Genomic DNA, 25,781 nt, shown 5'->3' with positions numbered 1-25,781 from the left:
TTTTTATTATGTTAGTCACCATACAGTACATCCTTAGTTTTTGATGCAGTGTTCCATGATTCATTGTTTGCGTATAACACCCAGTGCTCCATGCAATATGTGCCCTCCTTAATACCCATCACGGCCTACCCCAATCCCCCAACCCCCTCCCCTCTGAAGCCCTCAGTTTGTTTCCCAGAGTCCATAGTCTCTCGTCAGACCAGCTACTTTGAATAGCACTGCCTAATACAGTCGTCTTTCCCTGGAATGCCTTCCACCATCAAAGGTAAGATCTATCTATCCTTTAAAGCCCTACTCGCATGCTGCCACCTCCAGGAGGTCTTCCCTATTCATCTCCACTGAAAACAGTCTGCCATTGGCACTCCCTCTTATACTACTATCATGTCTTATATTAACATTCTATATACCCATATCCTAACTCTTCCAGTAGGCTACCTGGTGGAAGGGCTGTGCCTTCTATGCCTCTATATCTGCCTCCCTCTCCCCCAAAATCTGTACAGGTCCTGGCACACCGTAAGTGTCAATTAATGGCCTTAAGCAAATTAAAAGACTAATAGGTCTAATCTGATTACAACACTCCGCTGCCTAACCTCCTTCAGTGGCTTCCCCTGCACTCAGATTAAAGCCAAATTCCCTCACAGCAGCTAGAAAGCCAGGTATGACTATGTCTGTTCACTCCCCCAGCCTCACCTGGCACCACGTCTGCTCTGTGCCTACATGTATGTCTCTCCCCCATATGTCACTTGAACACATAAAATTCTTGCTGGCCTGGGGGCCTTCACACATGCTCTTCCCTCTTTCTAAAACCCGCTTCCTCCCATTCATTTTCTAGTCCATAATTTCTGACATTTCAGGTTTCAACCTAAAAGCCATATCCTCAAAAAGACCCTCTTGAGTGTAGTTTAGCCAGGGGCCTGGCAGGAAACAAATGTCACCTACCGAGTGGGGTAATATTTTAATAAAGACCCTAACTACAAAGGTACGGCCAGGGTTGAGGGACGCCAACAAAAGATAGCTCAGTACCCCATGGCTAGCCCCAGCAGGTGCCTAAGGCATGAGGGGAGGGAACAGGTACCGGAATCTGGAGACAGCAGGTGCAAGAAGAAGGTTACCTGACACAGTTGCTGGTCTTCACTAGAGGGTCACAACGGAGCAGTAAGATCTGTAGGAGCTAAGGAAGTGAACACCCCAGCCTCCTGCTTCTCCCACTGCCCCAGTGGCCAACCCCCAGCTGGAGCCCTTGAAGGCAGCCCAGCCAGGCCAGCATCCCAGGAGGGTGGGAAACGATGGGAAGGATGACAGAGCTACCCAGCATGCCCTCCATTCTCAGGCAGACCCTCCAGTTATCCTGCCTCCCAGCAACCTGCTCTTCTTCTCAGTATTCAATAAAACGTTCACTCTTTCATCTTTTTTGCTGACTGTCGACAAGCAGCTTCAAACTGGAAGTCCCATGGCCGTGAAGGCATGAGTCTTGTTGGACGTGCTCAGTGCAGCATTCCCAGAATCGATCCTATCATCGGTGCCCGATAAATACTTGCCAAGGAACACACGGACGCGGAGATCGGTCAGACATAGTACCACGTGTTCTCGTACACGTACACATCTCAGTTTCAAAGGGAGAAACGTCCTCTACAGAATTCAGAAATGCCAGGAAATTTCACATCAAAGTCAATTCAATGAAAACAAAATGCTGCCTAGCATAGAAAATCAAACTCTAACTTCAAAAAAAAGCTGATCATTTTCTAAGAAGAGAAGAAAAAAGTCTTTCCTATTAACCTGCTGTGAAAACACTCTGAACCAGACTAGATAAGCTATCGCTGTAGTATACAAAATTGTCCTCTTCCCCAATCCACGCTGCAGATTTAAATAAGGTCAAGGCAAGCGGGATTCTTTTTCTTTCTTTCTTTCTTTCTTTCTTTCTTTCTTTCTTTCTTTCTTTTAAGATTTTATTTATTTATTCGACAGGATAGAGACAGCCAGCGAGAGAGGGAACACAAGCAGGGGGAGTGGGAGAGGAAGAAGCAGGCTCATAGCAGAGGAGCCTGATGTGGGGCTCGATCCCATAACGCCGGGATCACGCCCTGAGCCGAAGGCAGACGCCCAACCGCTGCGCCACCCAGGCGCCCCAAGCGGGATTCTTTCTTAAACTCTGTTTCCAGCAACACCTCGGCAGCTCCCATACCTGATTTACAGTTGCAAGAGAAGGAAAGTGCTAGCAAACCCCCATCCCCTCCTCCGAGTCTTGGGTGTTAATGCATCTCCCCAAAGTCTCGATTTCTCTGAACTCTTGTGGTAACATTACGAGGAATATAGATGCAAAACTTTTAAATCAAATTCAACATGAGTTTGTTTATGTGGTAAGTGTATTTTATAGAGAGTTGAATTCGATACCCAACCACAGATGTTACATTTGCTTCTCTCCTCTGTCCCCCAACACATTCACACTTGGCTGAGGAGGGAGAAAGTCTTTTTCCTTACAGCGTGTTATACATTATGATTTCAAAGACTTCATCCTTCTCTCACTTCCTCAAATGGGTCTTGGCCATATTCTCCCCAACCACAGGACTTTCCTGTTTGCTGCTCCCTTTCACTGGAAGATGCATCCCTCTTTTCTCCAACTAATTCTGCAAAAATGGGCTAATATTTGGACCTAGATCACACCGTGGTTGTGAGGAATCGTTGCGGTAAGAGTATAATTAAGGTAGCGTACTTAAGACACGTAAAACAGCTCCTGGCACATAGTACCATGTTTGTTTCTTTGTTTGTGTAATCTCTACACTCAACATGGGGCTCAAATTCACAACTCTAAGGTCAAAAGCCACACACTCCTGTGAATGAGCCAGCCAGGCACACCATGATCTTGATAAATGTAATCGTCATCATCATTAATGATTACTTCCAAATTCATCTTCAGATCTGCTATCGAACATTACTTGCTCAGGAAGATTGTATGTCCCCCAGATTAGATCGGGTGTCCCAATCGTGCCCATTCATGTAACTGAGTACCTTCCCTTCATAGCACTAATTACAGTCCATAATTAGTGTGATTCAAATTATCATCAAAATAATATATATGTCCCCGACTAGGCCAAAACAAACAAACAAACAACTGTGAGAGTTTGTGCAGCAAGTGAATTTATTGGTCACCATTCTATCTCTAGTTTGTAGGAAAATCTTTCACACTTAGTGGTCAAAATGCATGTGAAGTGAGATGAACAGACATCATCTCCTTTTCTGACTGTGGCACAATCATCACCACCTCTTTCCATACATTTCCCTCATATTTATTCTTTTAAGAGCTGTAAAGGTAAATATTTGAGGAAACGGATGCATCAAGAAGCACATGACCAGAGATTCTAGTTTCCAGCGTCACAGGTAGACCAGAAGCCAAGTATCCATATTTCCAAACATATAGTGTCTTGAGTACAAGGGGAAAATGGCAGAAGGTTTCTGTTATGCACTGAATGTTTGTCTCCTCCCCAAATTCATATGTTGATGCCCCTAATCCCTAATGTGAAGGTATTTGGAAATGAGGCTTCAGGAGGTAATTAGGTTTACATGAAGTCATGGGCTGGGTGGGGGAGGTCCTCATAATGGGATTAGTGCTCTTATAAGAAGAGACCCGAGAGCTTGCTCTCCTTCTCTTGGGCCATGTGAAGTACAGCAAGGAGGCAGCCATCCGCAACACAGGAAGGAACTCTCACCAGAACCCAACTATGGTAGTACCCCGATCTTGGACTTCCTAGCCTCCAGAGCTATAAGAAATAAATGTCTGCTGTTTAAGCCCCTTTATCTATGGCATTTTGTTATAGCAGACTGAATGGACTAATACAGTCTCCTATGGAGGACAGGAGTCAGGGGGATTCTCTGCTGTATTCAAGAGGCCCTCTTACTACAATTGTGAGAGCCAACTGTTAAAGCATAGTTCTGAGAGTGTGTGTGGAGAAAACGCTTCCATTCACCACACTATGGCTTCTTCCTAGACACATGGAAAAGCTGCATTTCCCAGCCTCCCCTGTTCTGGGATTGGGGTCATATGACTAGTTCTGGCCAGTAGAATTCAGGCAGCAGTGGTATAAGCCACTCAAAGGCCTGATCCATTGAATATTTCATGTGCAATCCTTCACATTGTCTTCCCTCTCCATAGCCAACTTGGAGGCCACAAAGGTTATCTATCCCCTGCTAGACCTCATGTAAGTGAGAAAAACATTTTTATTTTATTAAGTCCCTGATGTTTCAGGACTAAGTTGTTACTGCTACATATCCTAGTAGTATCCTGACTAATAGAAAGAGACAGAGTGGAAAACTAAAAAGAGAAATGAAGAAACCAAGAATTTGAGGCCCAACTCTGACATCATTATAGTATGACATCGGAAAGTCATCTCTCTGGATTTGAATTTTCATCCATGTTACTCAGACATGACTATATCACCATGGATGGCCCTTGATTTTTCATATTACCTGGAAACTGCACTCAGTGCTTCCTATATCCCTCTCTCCCACACTTATACCCAACTCTGAAAGTGATGGCAAAACACATTGTTTTACTAAAGAATTTGTTGGGTGATAAAATGGATTCTATCTGGAGTGACTGTATGTGCTTGCTAGGACAGTACCCATTTAGACCCGTTGTCCCCATGTAATTCAGTGTAATTATTAATATAAGAGAATTCTTTTTTTTTTTAAGATATTATTTATTTATTTGACAGAGAGAGAGACAGCCAGTGAGAGAGGGAACATAAGCAGGGGGAGTGTGAGAGGAAGAAGCAGGCTCCCAGTGGAGGAGGGAGCCCGATGCCGGGCTCGATCCCCGGACCCTGGAATCACACCCTGAGCCGAAGGCAGAAGCTTAACGACTGAGCCACCCAGGCGCCCTTATATAAGAGAATTCTTGACCTCTAGGGCATCCTGGCTTAAACAACAAAATTATAAGTTAAGCTAGTTATATTACACACAACATACAGCAACTCTTACCCAACATCTCTCTGTTGTTTACCCTCTACCCTGAGACTCCACCATCCCCCACACAGCTTCCCTGGAGTCCTTTGCTGGATCTTCTGCACCTAGCTCATTCACTGAGAAGGAGCTCAGAGAAATATACCAACTCATAACTCCTCATCATATTTCATTGCTCCAATCTAGTCGCATGGCTCCAACCTACCTGTTAGGGAGAAAGATTATTGTAGACTTCATGGTGATCTTATGTGCTCAGAAACAAAAACAAATAGGTAAGTATGAGTAAAGGTTTAACAAAATGCCTTCACCCTCTCTGTGGGGAAATGACTATGGCTTAACCTCAACACACTGTTCCCCGATAAAGGTGGGATGGTACGGCTAATGGCGAAAATGACTCCTAATTGATAAACAGCCTCTATGTGGGGCAAACTCTACGTGAACTGTGACTACCTGGTGGAAAGGCATAGATTTGGAACTTGGAGGCTGTGAAAACAGATATTAGTTCCAATGGCACTTGGGGTTTTTAAACCAGAGTGGCCCCTATACCCAACTGTGTAGTTTCATTATGAGGACAACACCTGTGTTATTGGGGGAGAAGGAATATAGACCCTAGACTGCCACAAAGACGCCCACTGAGGAGACTCATCTGGCACTGTGGTCTTGGCCTGCCATGTTTCCTCTGCTGTGTCTTTCCAAGTGGAGTGGACCACTGCAGTCACGTGGGTATGATTATCTACTCACTCTATGCAAAGTATGGCCCTTGGAGAGACAACATCAGCATTACCTGGAACTTGTTAGAAATGCAATCAGCTCCACCTCACACCTACTGAACCGGAATCCACATTTTCACGAGATCCCCAGGCAATTCTTCTGCATGAAGGTCGAGAGGTGGTGGTATAGATGAACCCAGGACCAGAACCACTGGTCACTCAGAATGGGCGTAACAGTGGACACAAGCCAATCTCTGCTACTCTTACTCATTCCCAGGTCAGAGCAATATTCATGTATATTTTCCTCTTGCTGTTTCTAATTTTCACTTATAGTGACAAAATTACTGATGTTCTTCAGAGGGCTCTGTAAGAGAGATTAAGTCTTTTTATTTTAAGTTACAATTAATCAATGAGCCTTCAGTCCCAATGCAGCAAAGAGGCTATGGCTTCCACAATGTTCTAAATGCGTTAAGTTTGAAGGATTATTTCCGCTCTCCAAAAATGCTTATGAGGCTCCATCACATCAAAGCAAGAGAAAGAGGAAAGAAAGGCAAAGCCATGTGGCCTCAGGCATAGACGCCCATGAAGGCCAGCAGGGCTGGACCAGTTTTGTTCAGTCCACTTCTTTGAGGGGCATTCACAGGGAAACCAAAGGCAAGACCTCACAAGAGCAGCTCAGCTCCAAGAGCCCTTTGCCAAGCCACACCTGAGTGCCAAGCCCCTAAGGGCAGGGGACTCATCTCCTAAGGTTTTACCAAATGGACAGATGAGCCCCTTGGACTGATCCTCTATGCTCTCTCAGTTCCCATAGAGGTTTTCCAGCTTGTCTAGCTTTTCATCAGCTACGCTCACATTTTCTGATGTGAAGTACAGAATGGGATACCAGAAAGCAACTTCACAGAGGAAGGAGAAAAGGGCACACAGGGCTGTGTCAACCACTCTGTGGGCTGGTTTCAGAGGGAGAAATTTAAATTCGTATATATTCCACATTCCCTGGAAAGAGGTAGTGAAAAGTAGTCCATGGTATTCAGACAAGGAAATAATAGATTTTCCTATGACCTATAGGAAACTACATATATTTAAAAAAGAAAACAACATTAGATGTCCAGTAGGATCCCAAGATACTACTTGGGGTCTCCCCTCTGGGTACAGATTCAGGGTTGTTTCTAGTACCTTCTGCACAGAAAGCGATACGTATTCATTATAAACAATTTGGGACAAACAAAAACATATAAGCAAAATTGCAACTGGAGGAGGGAACAGAAGAACAAAGGTAGGATAGGACAAGTGAGCGAAGAGGGCAGGAAAGAGCTTGGGAGGAGAGACCGAGGGAGAATGGAAAGGGGGAATGATGTCTTCGGTGGTTGGACCAGGAATGACGCCAGAGGAGTTCGGTCACCTAGATGGGTACGCAATGGTTTCTGTAGCTAGATTAGTGTCTAACACTTCAAGTCAACAAAAGGAAGGACCCGATCCCTTCGACAAAGGTAAACCAAGTGCTCGCCACGCAGCAGGAGGTGTTCTAAGGTGTTTTAAACACAATATCACAATATCAATCTTTTCACCACCAAAATGATTGCTGTCCCATTGCCAATGACAAGTGACAAGTGACACGGGTGGCCAAGCAGACCCCCCTTCCAAAGCTTTCGAGCACTTACCTCACAGCGAGTGCTCAGCAGATGTTTGCTTGAGTAGAAGGAAGGGGGAGGGGAGGGATGTGAAGTCAGGCCTGTGTTTCCAGAACACTGCTCTGAACCCCTCTCCCCTTGTGCACACTCTTCTGGGGCTTCGCCTCCCAGCCATGTGCTCCACAACACAGTCTTCCATTCGTTAACATCTTTTGTGGTCCCTGTCACTGATGAGCCCCTACAGACGCTCACATTTCAGGCTCTCCTTCTGCCAATCACCCCCTTTCTTTGCACGGCTGAAAGTTTGATGCTAAGAAGGCAAGGTTAGGTTGGGACTTTTCTGTTCTTCTTCCCAGTAAAAATAACAACCGCAAAAAGTGAATTGGTGCATTTTCTTGTGGTTGACATGTTTTCTCCTCGGGTTGTTGCTTCACAACTGGAAATATGTGACATGGTACAGCCAAAGCACCTGCTTAATTTGAGATCATTTACTCTGGGGATAAATCGGGTTTTACTTCAAAAGCAGGATCCTTTGAGCTTCAAATTTCGTAGAAATAAAAACAAAAAAAGCTAGCCCACTTTAAAGAGAAAAGAAAAGAAAAGGTCATTTCCTGATTTTGCTACCATCAGGAAAAAACACTTCAGGACATCCACGCCCAGCGAAGTCCATAAACCTAGCGCCCCCAGAGGGTCAGGCTTGCACTCTACTCGAAAGAAGTCTGAGTAACTCAGAAATGAGCCATTCTTCTCTTCAAACAAAACATACCCCGAACTTCTGAAAAGTTTCCAAATTCTCTTTCTCCCTCCCGCCCCCCTCTTTTTCTATTTCTTCTTTTCTCCAAATAGCATTTGTTCATCGAATTCTTTGCCCACCAATTATGTTCCAAGAAGCCACAGATTTCCTTACACATCTATGTGTCACACTTTCTGTCTGCTTCTATTTGGAGACATGTGTGTGCGCGTATACTTAGGGGCAGGGACTGGACTCGGGAGAGGGATGGGAATTTGGGAATGGAAGGCAGCAAGAGGGGAGGCCGCCGGAGAGCTCAGACCTTGGATCTATTCTCTGCAACAGGCTCCTATTTAGACCTCATTTATGCAAATGGCACGGAGTCTTAAAATGAATGGTGTTTCCCCCAACGTTATGGGCTTTTAAGTGGATTTATTAGGTAAATGTACCATTTAAACATGTATTGGGAGCCTGCTAGGTGTGGACCCTTGCAAGCCATTTATTTACTCCAGGGACGTGCTGTGTTCTCAGGGTGATGACAGTGCCGCTGGGGAGACAGAGCCCTAGGTAGCCACCTGGAATACAGGTAATAGAATCTCATGATGTTTACAGCCACCTGCTCTGCAGTCAGACAGCCCTGGGTCAGAGTGCCAGCTCCATTGCTCAATACCAGAAAGACCTTGGAAGAGCCATTTGACAGCTCGGAGCTTTAGTTTTCTCTATTGGCCAGAGGGGAATAAGAGCGCTCTCGGGGTGATGTACAAATTAAGTGAAACTGTGAATGTAATGTGCTTAGCACACAACGAGCTCATGCTCGTTAAATGTAGGTGTACATTTAACGCTTGTAATCATAAAACCGTTACTCTCATCACTATTGACTAGAGGTAGAAGTGTGCTCTGAAACCCTACAGAGGGATATATTTCTTCCGAAAGTCGGGGGTGGACGCTCAGAGCAGAGACAATATTTGAACAGCAACTTAAACAAACGTGCAGAATTGCCAGAGCAAGAGATGTCAGAAAGGGCGTTCGGTGTTGCGGTAAGGACGCTGCCTGCACGACACAGGGAGTCATGGGAGGGATTAGCCGGCTAGGAGAGCAGCATACACAGGGCACCCAGAGTGGAGCTAGGTTTTTAGTGGGATCAGAGGCCGAAAATGAAGCTTAGGGGACGGCCTGGGAGGCCCTGCAAGGACATGGGACCTGGACTCCACAGGCAAGGACAGATGCTGGAAGATTTTAAACTGAAAGAAGAAGGGAGTGAAGCGACCTAGTAGAATTTGGGTGAGTTTTTACTTATTTAACCAGTGTACACATCAAAGATGTCACCGCCAGGAAGCCCCTCGGGGGAATGATCGATGAGATTGCGTTTTCTCACCATGCACATATAATGCCCTGAATTATCTGGCATTAATATCCATTACATTATATTGTATTTACATATTTAATTGTTCATCTGGCTCCCCCGATTGTAAGCTCCTCGAAGTCAGGGATGATGTCTGTGGTGTGTTCGTTGCTATAGCAACGGTGCCTAGCACACAGTAGTGCCCTCAGATGTCCAATGGGTGGCGTAGCATAGAACGTGTCATCCTGTCTCTTCTCCTCTATCTTTTACAGAGATGGAAGGACCTTTCCTCAGCTTTGCAAAAAAATGCAAATTCGCCTCTCTGATTGCCAAAGGAGTTCTTAAGGACCATGCAGCTTAAGAGTTTTCTAGTCCTTCAGCTCTCTTGGAAGCTCCTAGAAACCAGGAAAGTGATGCTCTTTTTTTTTTTTTTTTTTTTTGTCTTGAATCCTCCACTGCCCTAGTGTTTGCTCATCTTCATTTCTGCATCACTGAAAATCATAAGACTATATATTTTTTTAAATATTCCAGTATTTTCACCTGTTCGGATCGGTTCTCCTGATTCATTGCGATGCCATGCTTTAAATTCATAGATTACCACCAGCCATTTCATAATATGCTATGTATTTCAAAGCACCTGTACAAGCAGCAAAGGGTCCATTTCCCCTTTTGAACTCATCTGCTTTTCATGATCAAAGAGCGTTATGCAACCCGATATGTTTTCTTCTTTGCCCTGGTTACCGAGAAGCTCAGAAGCATACATGCTGTCCTCAACCGCTGAACACCGTCGTCTGCCAGGGTGTGTTCATTTCTTAATCCTTAATCTCTCCCTTCACATCGTGGCTCCTACCTTGTGCCTTGTCTTAATGGCTTCCGTTCCTAGATATGTGCACATCTATGTTAAGTTGCCTCAAAACCTTTTTAAAGGAGGCAGGAGTAGCGTGTGTGTCTGCACGTTCATGTGATGCATATGTTCACATATCTGTACATGAATATTGCATATTATTTATGAACACACACATATGCGTAATGCAGAAAGCATATCCATCTACATATTTCCCAGATCTCTTCTGCCAGCCTCTCTCTCAGCTCCTGGGTCCCCGCCAGTAGTCTGTTTGGTCACGCACAAACGAGGGCATCTAGCTCCCAAGAAAGGACCTTCTCACATGAAGACATGAGTTAGCGATAAAAATATACGTGTAGATTTGATGGAGGAGTCTGAGGAAACACATTTCTGTTCTTTTCTTCAAATCCCTTCTTTTGTAATCCTGCCTTGAGTTGAGTTTATTTTAATATTCTAAATCAGGGGTTAGAAAACTTTTTCTGGGGGCGCCTGGGTGGCTCAGTGGTTAAGCGTCTGCCTTCGGCTCAGAGCGTGATCCCGGCATTCTGGGATCGAGCCCCGCATCAGGCTCTTCCGCTATGAGCCTGCTTCTTCATCTCCCACTCCCCCTGCTTGTGTTCCCTCTCTCGCTGGCTGTCTCTCTCTCTGTCAAATAAATAAATAAAATCTTAAAAAAAAAAAAAAGAAAAAAACTTTCCGTAAAGGGCTAAATAGTCATATTTTAGATTTTTTGGGCCGCGGGTTCAGTCTCGGTTGCAACTATTCAGCTCTGCATTGTAATGCAAACACAGCCATAATGACGCATCAACAAATGAGCATTATTTGAATAAACCTTTATTTATAAAGTAGGTGGTGGGCTGATTTGGCCCATGACCAGAGTTTGCTGTGACCCAAACCTTCCCCATCCACTGTATCTGCGGTCACTAGACCCTCAGGGCAGTGTCACTCTGGCCAACACAATGTCCAATCTCCACAAGTCAGACTCTGCAAAACAGAGGGCTGTCCGGTGAATGGGACAAGACTCGTCCTGCATGTTTTATTGCTTGAAAATACCCTGGAGAAGTTTGCTTTTCTCTCACATATACCAATAGTTTTTAAAAATGTTTGTTTCTACCACATACAGTGTTCACCACAAGAGAACTTTAGATAAATATTATAAATATATCTCCATCTGCAACAGTATTTTTACAGCCTACAGCCATATTTGAGTTTAGAAAGTGGACCCAAACAAGAGACAGGAAAACGAGTCTTCATGCCAACAATCTCCAGCTACATGGCCCTGATCATAACTTTTCTACGCCTCAGTTTTCTCACCTACACAACGGGGATAGGACTTCACCTGCCCAAAGGCCAGAGCCTGGACCAGATGATCCCTTGTAGACTCTTTCTGGAATTTAGACAGACTATTTTCCTAAACCAAAGATTTCCAGATGGTTTCAGGAATTGCAGTTCCCTGGGGTACTTGTTAAAACACAGATTGCTAGACCCCAACCTGATTGAGTAGGTCTAGGGTGGAGCGAAAGAATTTGCAGTGCCACCAAATTCTGTGAGTGCTGGCCCAGGGACCACTCTTTGGGTCTGTATGATAGAGATCTCACAGTCCTTTATACAGGGAAACAATGGCAGGGCAGTGGCAGGCCGTCCTACAGCTGGTTCCTCTTCATTTGTCCAAAATGCCGTTCCTTCTGAGAGATTAGATCTGTTTGCTCAGAGTCTCAGATGCTACAGCCACACCCCAGCAACTATCTACAGGCTGATGGTGACATTTGCAGGACCACGCTGGAACGCAAAGGCCAGTGGGCAGTCAGGTAAGCCCTAGAGGAGGACAGAGAAATTGGGGACCATTGAGAAGTGAGAGACAAATACACCATCACACAATTCCTTGGTATTAACCAACCTTCTAGAACCTTCTCTTTCCATTAACACAAAATCAACACAAGCATTGACTGAGGGTTGATCATACATGGGTCCAGAACCAAATAGTGCAGGGTGGGAGGCAAGGAAGACTGCCCTCAGGAGCTCTCAGTCTTACAGGGAAGGCAACAGTCACATGTGTTCACACACTTGACAGAGGTCAAAACAAGTAGTTAATTGGATACAATATTGTGTGGCCATGACCATGGAGTGTTCTGGAGAGAGGACATCGGTGGGCTTGAAAGCCCTGGGCAGGCTTCTCTGGGAGATGAAAGCAGGCAGCAGGGCCAAGAAGGGTGAGGACAGCCTGGCAGGAAGTGAGGCTGTGCCTGGAATATTAGCAGGGAGGGGATAAGAATGTGCACAGGGAATTCCTAAGCATGACTTTACCCCTTCCCTTGTGAACTCTCTCAACTCATCTCCACTTCTCTGCCTCAGTTTCCTGGTTTGAGGAATAAGGGTTTTGAGCTAACTTGCAAGTTTGCAAGTTTTATTCCAGCCTGGAGAGACGCCAGGCCATTAAAAGGTATATGAGGGTGCTGGGCCCAGGCTTCCTCTTCATTGTCCTGTCTCTGCTTCAGCCAGAAAAGCTCTGCTTTCTTATGTTTCTACACTCACTGCACAGTTTCGCTTCCAGAAGGGATTTGAAAGTCACTCAACGAGAAACTCTGTAAAAGCTCTTTCCATTTGTATATCGGGTGACCGAATGGAAAAGAGAAAGTAGCCAGGTAGCGCAAAGGATGGGACCACCACGCTGGTCAGGCTGGATCCCAGAGCGGCTAGGCAGCGAGAGGGCCTCGAACCAGTGGGGTGGGATGCAGGGAAGCTTGCGTGTGGAGGAGAGGCACATGGACAACAGTGAGATCGGGCCCACAGGCTGCTGGAGAAGCAAACGGGTCTGAAAATCTCAACTGCTCAGAAGGTTCTGAGTAAAAACAAAGGGTGATTTTTCCCCCTTGTCAGCCTTCCCTCTCAGGACATTGTACTATACGCAAAACGTGTAACTGTAAGACAAACATGTTTTTCCGCTGCCCTTCTCAGCCCCGCGGGCCTTCAGGAAGACCTGCACTTCAAGCAAAGCCCTTTTATTTTTCAACACCCACAGCTTCCATTCCATAATCAGAAGTTTTCCACCTTCATCAAAGAGACTGAAGACAGAGGCCAAGGGAGCGCTGTGTTCTCAGCAGCGCTGGGCAGGTTACAGAGCCCCCCGCTACCCACTCACTGTCGGTGCCCACCACCGGACACAGCCTTCTCACCAGATCAGCTACGTACACACCCTGGAGGACACTGGTGTGCTTCCTTCCCACCTCAGTCACCAGACCAAAGGAACACGTGCACACACTTGTTCCAAAACTAAGCCTGACTTGGGGTCCAGGGGGCGTCTGCTTCCTTGACTGTAAAATATGTATACTTTATAGCACTCTAAGTAGCCCAGGAAAACAATTTACCTCTCGATGGCTCGTCCATCTCCAGGATCTGTGATTTTATGAATTCACTGAGAAGGAACGTTCAGACCAATCCCTAGAGTCTGACTCAACTCAGATGATGCTCGGCGGTCTGGGATCCCTGCAACTGCAGCAGGAGGAGGAATCCAAGCTTGGCTTTGGATACGGGACCTTTCCTTAGGAGGAGCTGGGATTTCTGCTGGCTCTCTGAGATACACTGCAACCAAAAGTGAGCAGAAAGACAGGGGAGAGCAGGCGCTACAGAGAATCGGGTACTTCCGAATGAAGATTCCAAAGACCTACATCTGGAGGCACCTAGCTCTGCAGCGATTCATATTTTAAATGGAGTGTTGAAATGGAGATCGTTAGTAACCAGAGATGTGACAACTCTGTCCCCTAGAGAATCTATCCTATCTGTCCAAATTCTAGACTGGGCCCAGGGGACCACTGGGAATGGTTAACCAGGATGGGAGAACACGTTTGCCAGGTCTACCCCATTCGTGGAACACCCTTACTTGACTCTCATGTGAAAGGCACAGCGGCTGTCCATGCGTGGGGGGACAGGAGGGGCATAAGGACCTGCACGAGGTTCCAAGGCCAAGAGCGGGCAGGGCTGAGAGCAGACCTCAGGTTTTCCGCCTTCAAGCGCAGTGATGATTGAATGATTTATCACGGTGGGGAGGTGGGGGGGGGGCGTACAGGTATGGCTACGCACTCGGGTGATTTCATTGATCGACATTTGCCACTTGGGTCGAAACAGTTTTCATGCTCTCTGATCCTCAATTTTGCCATCCGTGGAAAGGAAATGTGAGCTGCGTCAGAGGGCAGAGGTGAGACCGGAGTGAGGCAAGGTGTAAAGCTTTCCTAGCACCAGCGCTGCACCTGAGATCAGCGGGCTTCAGCTGCGTCACACACACACACACACACACACACACACACACCCTCACACCAAGCATAAGACACACACTAGATAATATATCAAATTAATTTTCAAAGGAGTGACTGAACGATAAAGTGCAACTTATAATTTAAATGGTAGTTATGAAATGGATAAACTCTTACCTGCTAGGATTTAACATTATGTTAAAAAGCAAAGTAAATAAAAGATAATGAAATCTATAGAAAACAGTTCTTTATCTCTTTCTTTACTGTATAATGTGCAGACTGGTTTTTAAAAAGGGAAAGTAAGTCCTGAAATTGGTTTCTGTTGAAAAGATCAGTGTTTCCAGATTCCTGCTCTCTTTGAATTTGCCCCCACATTTCATTCTGCCGTGGGCTTGCCCTCTTGGGGGGACAAACTTCCATATTTGTGGGCTCTCCCTTCCCAGGTGGCTGGTAGCATCTCCAGTTTTCCGCAGAAGCGGATATGATCAGACAGAACCCTTCTGAGTCCGTAGAGCCCAGGCCGAGGACCCCAGCTTCTCCAAGGCCCCGCAAAGAGACATTTTCTGCCGAGGTCTTCTGAGCTGCAGGCGTCGCAAAAGAGAATATGCGGCTTCTCGAGCAGGAAGGCGTTTTGTGGCTGAGTCTAAATGAAACAGAAGTCGCTTTGTGCACACACACACACGCACACACACACACACACACCCCAGAGTAGGGAAACCGTCACTTTCCCCCTCGCCCTCTGACATTAACCGCCTTCTCTGGAGCTACGGTTGCTCTGCGCTCAAATTCATCCCTGGCAATGAAAAATGCGCCTCTCCCCCACCCTTGCTGCCGCCTTTCGCCTCACGCCCCCAGAGAAGAGTTTCTTCGTGTGGCAGCCGGTGAAGGTTTTTTTCCACGTCACATGATCCAGGATGCAGGGGGAGAATCCTTCTTGGAACAGAGATGGGCCCAGAAGTGAATCAGATGAGGAGAGATAAGGTGTGCTGCGGGAAGGCTATATAAGACTGGACCGAGGGCTGCAGCAAGCACTCTCCCGAGGGGCCCCCTCGCAAGACACAGCCATGCATGTGCCAGCAGGCTCGGTCGCCGGCCACTTGGGAACCACGGGCCGTGGCTATTTCTACTTCACTACCACGGCGCTGGCTCTGTGTCTCGTCTTTGCCGTGGCCACCATCATGATGCTGGTAGTTCAGAAGACGGTAAGTGCACTTCTCCTCGCCTTCCCTTTCCGATTTCTACTCCGTTTTCCCCAGAGAGTGAGAGCCTTGAGAATAAACTAATAAAGTAGTGGAGACGGGGGGGAAAAAAACCGGTACATACATCATGTAGGAAGAGGGAGAAAAGAAAGAGGAACTCGAGTCTCTGAAATAATTTGACTTTTAAGAGAAAAATGTGTTCAGCCATCATCTCAAAACTTTCCAGAACTCGCATGGGCCGGAAGAAGAGAGAGGAGCTGTTAGTATGAAGACACTAAGATTTAAATTTTGCTGGGCTGGAGATGGAGATGCGAATCAAAGAAGGAAGTGATAAGGAAATCTGATAACGGATTCGCACGACTCGTGACTATGTCTTCAAGGTCTTCGGACCAGATTCCAAGGCTCTCTATTCTCAGTCCAAACGTTGCTGAGATCTCTGGGGCCTCCGCTGTTGCCAAGAGCTTTCCCCACAAGGAGCTAAGCTCCAGTGGCCGAGGTGTATAAGGGAAGGAGCAGGACAGGAGCCCAGGCTTAGCTCCTTGGAGCTAGGTAAGCCTACAGGGCAAGTTGAAAAGTTTCTCTTGAGCCACTGCTTGGAGGAGCTTAGGATGTGGGGAGGGACCTGGAGCATGGGGGCAGAACGTAGAAATGTTTTTAACACCTGTTCCCTCTGAGACTGCTCAGAATACTAGAACAGCAAGCAATCATGGGTACCCACCGTAGAGGCAAACGGTCTCAGGAAATTTACTTTGCTTGGAGGAAATGGTAAGATTTGTTGCAAAAACAGAAGAGACAAAGGAGGACGCTTCTTCATATTTTAGGAAATTGGTGTTTACAGAGAATACGGCCAGGGTGCATTTTGTAGAAAATACCATATTGATAGTATATATTGCTCATGGATTTTTTTTAATATTGTAAAGTTTTTGTTAATTTTGGTAATTTGAGAACTCAGTCCCTCTCCATGCCCTGCCAGACTGAGAATGTTTCTGTTTATTCCTTCAGAGCTCCCATTTTTTATTACAGTCCTGCAGAATTTGTCCCGGTTTCCCTTCAGTTGTCTTAAGCTAAATGTTCTATACCTCATGGATTGCTGAAAAGAACTAGGCTTTAAAAGATTTTGGTATCTGTTTCTCAAGTGTCATCAGCTTTGAAATTTAAATGACGCTTTGAGGCTCATGTCTCCATAAAAGTGAAAGAAAAAGGAATTCCTAACATTCGATTTAGATAGTATAATTTATGAAATGCGTCCTCGAATGGGCTCGTCTACATCTGCTAAAAATAATACTCTTGGAAATATTCTAGGGTTTTTTGTTGTTGTTGTTTTTTTTTGTAGAGGCTAGATAATTTTCATAATCCTAATTTGAAGTAAACCAGAAGTATATCATTTTTTAGCAATGGCCAAAGAAAAGAAATTGAAGTGGTCTTTAAGAAGTTTTTTGGTTAAATGTTGTCGCTAGAACTGCTAAGAAGGAGGGAAGGAAGGAAGGAAGGAAGGAAGGAAGGAAGGAAGGAAGGAAGGTAGGTTATCAGGGATGATGGTGAAATATAAAGCTGGAGAGAGCTCTAGAAGGGCCCTTATTCAAATCCATTCTTTCCAGGAAGGAACTAGAGTGGATCCTTCTGCCCCATTTTTGTATATGTGGAAAATCAGGAACAGAAAGGAGAAGGGGCTTGAACTAAGTCATCCTGAGAACGTGATGTCAAGGCAGTGCTTGACTGTTCTATGAGAATAGCACTCCCTTGGCCAGTACAGCCAGCCACAGAAGCACCCAGAACCTTTGTTCCTACTCTTCTCTCAGGAGCTTTATCTTCTCGCGCATCCATTTCCGTCACTTACTCCTCATGTTAGGGTATGAAAAGATTCACTTCACAATCTGATTGTATGGTTTGGTGGGCTGTGGTTTCTTCAGTCTGGCAGATATCAGTTACTTGATTAAAAGCTAAGGCTTGTAATACTAATTGTGATATTAAGTGTTCAGTGTTTTGCACCTATATCATTTCCAATAAATTATTCAGACATGAACAACTGCAAGAGTTATCCCCTAGAGTTATCAAGGAAGGCTTCCTGCAGGAAGAGGCAAGGCAGACTGACTTTAGGAAAGGTAGAATTTAGATAAACCGAGAGACTCTAACAGGACCTCTGGTAGAGAATCAATGGGAGAGATCCAAGACACTTAAACTCGCATCCCAATTATCAAAAAATGGAAGGGGTCGATGGCTATATAGCACTCTGTGTGAGGTTGGAAGGGGACAGGGATATTAGTACCGTGAGAATGGTTTTACTGGCCTAAGAAGTCACAGTTCTAGGTAAGAAACACATGAACACAAAATTTAAAACAAGACCAGTCATAGTATATAAGTGTATAAGGAGTGTTGGCAGGTAGCCACACAGGGTTTCCATGACACCACAAGTTAAGGAGACTGAGTGTTTTCCCGGATTTAAGAAACACTTCACTGGAGATTAGAGTCCCAGACTGGCTTGAGAAATTTAAAGCAGGTGGGGAAGGGGAGTCAGAGGAGAGGGCACTCCTGGCCAATGGATCAGCATGAAAAAGCGATGGAGAAGAGAAGACACAGGGAAGTAGGAAAACCCACAAAGCTTATCTCGAGATTTGGCCTGAAGATCAAAAAACTCCAAGGTCAAACTCCTTGGGAGAGACAAAGAAGAAACTTAGGTTTCAATCTCCAGTATTTAAGGGGCATCTTCTGTGTGTGGGACATTGTTCTAAGCAATGAGCATAGAGCTGAACAAAGCCAACAAAATTCCTGCTTTTGTGTTGCTTATAGAACTCATTGTCTAGTAATGTCTCCATAGTCCCTGTGGTGGTTTTTTTTAAATTTACATTTAAGCCAGTATATTTATTATAACATATTATAGTCATATGGTTTAAGAAAAGTAAAGAGTAAACATTGGAAAAGGAGTTAAAACTCACTCACACCCTGCCCACCCAACCACCAATCCCTCTTCCCTAAGATAACCACCATTAATAGACTCTTCCATGTCCTTCCAAAAACATGTGCATCTGCGAATATATAGTACAGCATGTCATTATACTAGCTTCATGATTTTGCACCTTGCACGGTAAATCTTGGAGACCCTTCCATGGCAATACAGGAAAGTCTGTCTCAGTCTTTGGAAGAGTCACGTGATATTCTATTGTATAACTGCTCCATAATTTACTTTACCTGTGCCTAGTAAAGGACACTTCGATTTTTCTCTAGAAGTTTTACCCACTGTGCACATCTGCAGGTGTATCTGTGGGATAAATTCCTAGTGATGGGAATTGAATGTATATTTTTCACTTCAATAAATATCGTCAGTCAGCCTGGAAAGAGATTGTACCAATATACTCTCGAGTCACTAAAAGGCCTACCAACAAGAGATACCTCTTCAAGTCCGTATGCAAAGACAGAAAACTGATTTAGTATTAAGTAAATACGACAGAGGGCATGCATATGTGTCAGGATGAACCTTCGTGTATTTTGTACAGCAAAACAAATGAAAAACAAGGAGATGTATCTTACTCTTCCAGAAACGAAGGGTTATATGAGGAGATAGGCTGCAAGGTTGACGGTAGAGGTGTCATTTCAAAAGGCTCTGAAGTCTTCCATCTAAGGGCCAATGCTATACACCTAGGGACTGGGCGTATCCAATCCCTAAAGAGATTTATTTACATTCCAAAAGGTCAGAGCAAGGGCTCAGGATCTCAGGATCATTAGGTTTTCAAAAAGACCCTTTCTAGAAAGAGAAAGCATCTGCCTCTTTTCCCTTTATAAGAAAATACCTTAAAAAAAAAAAAAAAGTATCCTTCCAGTACCACTCTATCTTCCCCACCAAGAATGGACTTAGCATCCGGTTAGGTGTAGAGATTGTTGGTGGTGGTGGTTTGGAGTTTTGGTTTGCTTTTACGTTCAGATATAATATAGGGGTGAGTTGAAATGCCCCATGATGCTTCTCTCTACCCACACTACTTTCTCCAATGCATTCAATTCATCAATTAAAAAAAAAAAAAAGAAAGAAAGACCACAGAAAGTCTTCAGGCAAACCCTGTGCTAGGGTAAGAAGGGAGGACCCGTGTGGACAGGGCAGGACCCCGTTTTCTGAAGATTCTCTAAGTAAGGCCCAAACACCCAAGAGCTTGAGTTCAGGGCAGAATGGCCCAGAGTGCCATCGGTGGGAGGGGAGGAAGAGTTTCTGCTTGGGATGAGGGCAGGGCTTGCAGAAGAGCTAGAACAGAAGCTGAGCCTCCTCCAAGAATTAGAAGGCTGTCTTACGCCTGAAGTTTTATTTTGAAAATTTTGAAACCTACAGAAAAGTAGGATGGTAAACACCCACATAGCCTTTCACCTAAATCGGCTGTGTTAACGTTTTGCCCTATTTGTGTTCTTTTTATGTGAATGGCAGGAGGGTGCGGACGGCGTGGCCTTTTACCTGCCCTGTCTCAGCACCCATCTCCTCCTTACTGCAAGGCCATCATCACAGCCAAGAGAGTCAGTGTCAATTCAGTGATACCATCTAATAATAATGCACGGTCCATATATCAATGCCCCTCCCCTGTCCAAAAATATCTTCTACAGCTGTTGTGCCTTGTTTTGATTGGGGATCCTGAATCACACAGCACATTTGGTTACGTCTGTTTCAATCTAGAACATTGCTATTTAAAGGGTGGCCCTGGGAGCTCGTTGGAAATGCAGAATCCCAGGCCCCATTCTAGACCAACTGAATAAAAATCTGCTCTTTAATAAGGTCCCTGGGTGACTCCTGTGCACACTAAAGTTTGAGAAGCAATCATCTAGCAATTTCCTCTGCCCTTTGTTGTTTGTTCCTCAGGACACTGACATTTTCAAGGGTCCGGGCCAGTGCGCTTATAGATTTGGCCAGGTTTTGGATTTGGCTTTGTGCTTGTCATGATTATATTCAGATGAAACTTTGTTTGGCAAGAATAGTACACAGGTAATGTCACATCTTGTTGCGAAACACCTAGAAGCGTGTCAGGTTGTCCCATTATTGGTGATGCTGTTTGGTTACTTGATTAAGGTGGTGACCACTGGTGAACTCTTTCTTCTTTCTTACTAATACGTAATCTATGGGGTAATACTTTAAAGACATAGGACTATCTCTCACGCAGCAGTTAGGGCATGCCTCAATGATCCTGGTCTGAATCAGGGAATGCACTGAGGGCTGAAGGATGATGATTGCCCAATCCTATCATTCTTTCTGCATTTATTAACTGGTATTCTTCAGTAGAGAAGAGCTCTCCATTGGAAGGATGGTGGCAGGTGATGCTGGGGCAGGGCTTTCCAGGCGAGGCAGAGAGTGAGCAGAGACACAGCCCTGAAGAAGGCAAGCCTGGGGGTCAGGAGAGGAGTGGCAGGCCAGGACAGAAGTCATCCCAGACTGCACAGGGAAACAGCAGGAAGCAGAGGTAGCTGGAAGAAGCATTGGTGGAGGTAGACAAGAGAGTAGGACGCTACGTCCATCAGCGGAGTAGAAAGAAGATTTCCGAAACCCATGTATGAGCCTAGCCTCCTGTAGCCAACCCCCCTCCCCCCATTCCTTCGGGAAGGAAGACCTCAGGTGTTCTGATGGCCTAATGAGTCATGTCGTTAAGTCCTTGCTACCCTAAGTGCAGTCCATGGCCCGGCAGCCCTGGCATCCTCTAAAAGCTTCTTAGACATGAGAAACCTAAGGGTCCATCCCAGACCTACCGAACCAGAGTCAGCATTTTAACAAGATCCCTAGTGGGAAAAGCACTGCTTTAAGCCACTCAGTCCAGTTCCCACTTGCACTAACCATACCAAAACAGAGGCTGCCAAAAAAAAAATTGTCTTTCTCCTGTGGTTTTCTGTGACCTCCATCCACTTTCTCATTGAGTCTCGGGAGAATTGTCTGCCCCAGCTTCAGCCTGCCTTGCTCCAGAAAGCCAGCGTAGCATGGCATGGAAGAGCATTGCCTTCCAAGTCGACACACTTGATTTGAATCTTTTCCCTACTCTTCACCATTTGTAGGACCTTCTGAAATCTCTAAGCCTTCATCAATCACTAACTCTTGGGGTAAAGACCAAATGAAATAATGCATGGAAAGCATTTAGCACCCTCGTGAAGAGCTTCCTCATGCTAGCTTGAAAGTAAGGGAAACATTCCTGGCCCAAAGCTCCATGGCCCACCTTACGAGACAATGTGAGGCCAGCAGAGAAGGGGATATGGAATCTCCCTGGCATATTCCAAACATTAGATGCCTTTGGCCATTTTCAATCAGAAAGGACATCTTTGATCAAAAGCACATGTGGCACCTGTTTGCTTCTGCACAGCATCGCTCTGTGAGAGAAATGAGATTTTCAAGGTATTGGGGCAAATTAAGGACGTCCTCAGGATCAAGAGAGTCACCAAAATAGCTATCATTTTGAGCACTTGCCAGAACTTTACATACAATATCTTGTTGTCTCTGCAACAAGCCAGTGGAGGGAAGGATGATTCGCCCTCTAATCACAGTGACAAAAAGAAACAGGAGAACAGAGTCCTGAGCAGGGAACATGATTGGAATTGAGTCATTCCACCTGGGGACAAGTAGGTTAAACGTGACTGTTCCTCCCTCCATCCACAGATACATTGTTGGAAATACCCATCAGACACCTGGAGTCTGAAACGGAAGAAGTACAATGAAGGCAGTATAGCTGGTTGTTAACCACGGAGATAAAGTTTCCTGAGCTACTCAATGGAGCTGAGAATGACAGCCTGGGAGGGTGCGTTAGCTTGGGTCTGTGTCTAGTCTATGTGCAACTGATCACAAAGCCAAGTCCCTGAGCAAGATGGTCCACGTTTCCCCAACCAGGACCCAGATCCCCAAGCAAGATTTGGGAGAGAATGCTAGGACGGGGAGGCACCTTGCCAAAGAGGAGTGGATGGACAGCATTAGAGAGTGTCTAGGGCATAAACAACTCCCAGCAAATTGTAAAAGTTACCATCTCTTTACACCCTGCCTGTCTACCTCCAAATGGAAGGGTTGCCAAAGGGAGGGGAGAATGAGCATCATCAACCTTGGCTTCCAGAGCTAGCATCTCTCTTGGGGCAGTGGAAAGAACACCAGAGAATTTCAATCCAGGATCTGCCACTGACTCATGACTGTCTCGACTTTCTCTTCTATTCAGTTAGCCTGATGGGCTAAAAGATGCCTAGGTTCCTCTCTGGCTCTGCTTCTCTGATCTTTTCTACCACGGGCAGCCAGGGGAGCTATGGCAACCTCGTCCCAGGAGCTCTCCAAAATAGGAATAATCACATTTCTGTCTTGGATGCCCTGGGCCCTGGGTGCAGGTTTAAGCCACAGACAGAATTCTTTCCTGTACTAAGACGTATTGTTTTTGACATGCTTCCGCCTAAAGTTAGGAAACCAGAAAGCCCTCAAATAACAGACAGAGGCCTCCTCTGACCCTGGTATAAATGAGGCCCTCCTCCCAGATATCCTCTCTTACAACCTCGCCACGTACGCAAAGTGTGTTCCATGGGCCAGAAGCCTCAGCAACACCTGGGAGCTTGTCAGAAATAGAGGCTCACAGGCTCCAGCCAAACCAGCTGAACCAGAATTTGCATTCTAACCCACTCCCCAGGTGATTCGCATAAGCGTTAGTTTAGAAGGGTTATCTTGGCACGCATTGCATGGTGCACTGGGTGTTTTACGCAGCTAACGAATCATGGAACTTTACATCGGAAACCAGGGATGTACTGTATGGTGACTAACATAATATAATAAAAAATATCATAATAAGAAAATAGAAGGGTTATCTTGAAGCACTCTCTTCCTTTACGGTCCTTGCCTCAACTTGCCATTCAATCATATATTTATTTGTATATTTTTAATGACTGCTTTAATGACTAAGCCGTAAAATCCACAGGATGTCTTCCGGTGACTAACGTGGTTCGGCACACACCAGACCAGGTACTCATTCAACAGGTGCTGAATGTCTGACTTTCTGGTGTTTCCCAGATGGCTCCTGCAGGCTGGGACGGCCCCCGGGGTTCTGCAGTGCCAGCCTTCTCTCACTCTCCCTGGACACTTTCCCGGGTGCCCGACGAGTTCAACCGTCTTAGCAGCTCATTTAAACATAGATGTTTTTTTCCGTCCGTTTATTTGCCCATCACACTGATTGATGATCATACTTGGTAGTAAATTAGCTGTTCATTCGATTTCAAAATGCTCTCTACAGTCTCGCAGAGGCAACACGGAGGGGAATTTTGTGATGTCAGGTTTTCCTGTGAACTGTATGCGTAATTGAGAGACCACAAATGTATGGCGTTGTTACTTCGCTTAAGAGCTTTCAACTAAAGCAATAAAATCATAGACTATTAGAGCCGAGAGAGAAGGACCTTCCAAGCCAAGTTCACTTCCTTTGCCCTGAAAAGCTGAAGGCCAAAAGTTTATACTGACTTCTGCCATCTCCAGAGCAGTGCTAGGCTAGGGCTTTGCTTTCAGGAGACTTCCCCAGTTCATTACAACATACTTGGGCCGGAGAAGAGATCCATTTATCAGAAAATGAGCCATCCGTGGAAGGCAAAGGGCAGAGCCCCCAGGGAAATGGTGGAATAGAAGGGAAACTCCAGATGGTCCTAGGTTTTGAGACAGAACACTTAGGAAGTAAGATGTGCACAGCTGCTAACTTCTTGCTCTGAAAGAGGTTGGGGGGCTCTTTTCATCCACATCAGTGTCACACCCTCATTAGGTCTTTATAAATATTTCAAGCCAGTGCATTACAGGAGACCCCAACCTAGACAAGTCAAAAGAGAAATAAGATACTCGATTCGTTATTGGCAAGACACCTGAGGCACGGCTCCATGGCTGAGGCGGGGAGAAGGGGGAGGGAGGCTAGGGGTGAGGTCGTCAGTCTCTGAGGGATTTGTGAGGGGTGAAGAACTGTGCCCATCTGCTTCTGTTGCCTCATTCCTCAGAGCACCCCAACAAGAGCTCTGTATCAGCCCCTTCAATCCCCCAGGCTAGGAGGCCCCCCTTCAGAAGACAATCCACTTCTATCAACCTCTTACTTCTCTGTATAAATATTTATATATATATATATATATGTTTATTACAGAATAGATAATATGAAATAATGTGAATTTATAAATACATAATATTCCTTTGTTAAATAGTTATAAATATTTGGATATTATAATCATATATAAATTTGTAATAAAGTCATGAGGGCAGGGACCCGATTTCGTTATTTACCGTATCGTCACAACGTTTGGCGTATAAACATTCAATTAATTCAGAATTTCCAACCACAGGAAAGAGAGAGATGTACCTTCCCAGGTGTGTTTACGCATACTTTCACTGTTTGATGAATCAAATATGGAAAAAAACCCACATATATTTATATATTACACTTGCTCGTTCTTTTGTTGACCAAAGGGGGGAAAATATCAAATGCAGAAGTGAAAACAAAAGCCCTGGACAGGGCGATAAGTTGTAGATTCTGGTCCCCGGAGCCGCCATAAACTTTTCCTTTGACCTGCTCGGCCCCCAGTTCCACACCTATGAAATGTGGATAGTAACCCTCAAATTAGGTTTCTGATAGGCAGGTTATGGAGCAAATGGTTGAGAAAGCCCAATGTAAACTGGGTCAGCGAATTAATTTTTTTTAAACTTAAGATTCCAGTGGAACACAAATTCTCAATTGCACAGCCCTTGGAGGGCAACCAAAATGGAAAAGAAAAAGACAAGTTCTTTCCATTGGATGACGATCTCACGCTGCTGCTTTTTTTCTTTCTTCTCTTCCAGGACTCCATTCCCAACCCACCGGGAAAGTTCCCCCTTAAAGGAGGTAAGATCTTGAAATTGGTAGTCAATGTATAGTAAATCATCCATGCAACATCATAGTGGATTAACGACCAGAAGCATCCTAGCAGTGCCGACAGAAAAGTGGGTGGAGGGGGCGCCTGGGTGGCACAGCGGTTAAAGCGTCTGCCTTCGGCTCAGGGCGTGATCCCGGCATTATGGGATCAAGCCCCACATCAGGCTCCTCCGCTATGAGCCTGTTTCTTCCTCTCCCACTCCCCCTGCTTGTGTTCCCTCTCTCGCTGGCTATCTCTGTCTCTGTCGAATAAATAAATAAAATCTTTAAAAAAAAAAAAAAA

General features: G+C 45.3%; 1 protein-coding gene and 1 long non-coding RNA gene across 2 annotated transcripts in view; one reads left to right on the top strand and one right to left on the bottom strand.

The window, feature by feature from the left end:
- Positions 1–4,759: 4,759 nt before the first annotated feature.
- Positions 4,760–7,613, bottom strand: LOC103670386. Its single transcript, XR_570568.2, has 3 exons — positions 7,325–7,613; positions 5,741–6,030; positions 4,760–5,161 (listed from the first exon to the last, which is right to left on the bottom strand). It is a non-coding gene; the product is annotated as an uncharacterized LOC103670386 (long non-coding RNA).
- Positions 7,614–14,883: 7,270 nt separating this feature from the next.
- TNFSF8 (TNF superfamily member 8) overlaps positions 14,884–25,781 on the top strand; it is a 29,117-nt gene continuing 18,219 nt past the window's right edge. Inside the window, exons 1-2 of the mRNA XM_008698846.2 lie at positions 14,884–15,659; positions 25,426–25,468. Of these exons, the coding sequence (XP_008697068.1) occupies positions 15,522–15,659; positions 25,426–25,468 (181 nt within the window). The 5' untranslated portion in view covers positions 14,884–15,521. The remainder of the gene's footprint in view (positions 15,660–25,425; positions 25,469–25,781) is intronic.

The sequence above is a fragment of the Ursus maritimus genome, unplaced genomic scaffold (genome assembly GCF_017311325.1).
Source record: "Ursus maritimus isolate PB19 unplaced genomic scaffold, ASM1731132v1 scaffold_17, whole genome shotgun sequence".
NCBI lineage: Eukaryota > Metazoa > Chordata > Mammalia > Carnivora > Ursidae > Ursus > Ursus maritimus.
Note: the sequence above shows the minus strand (reverse complement) of the source record. Positions and strands in the feature narration are given on the sequence as shown.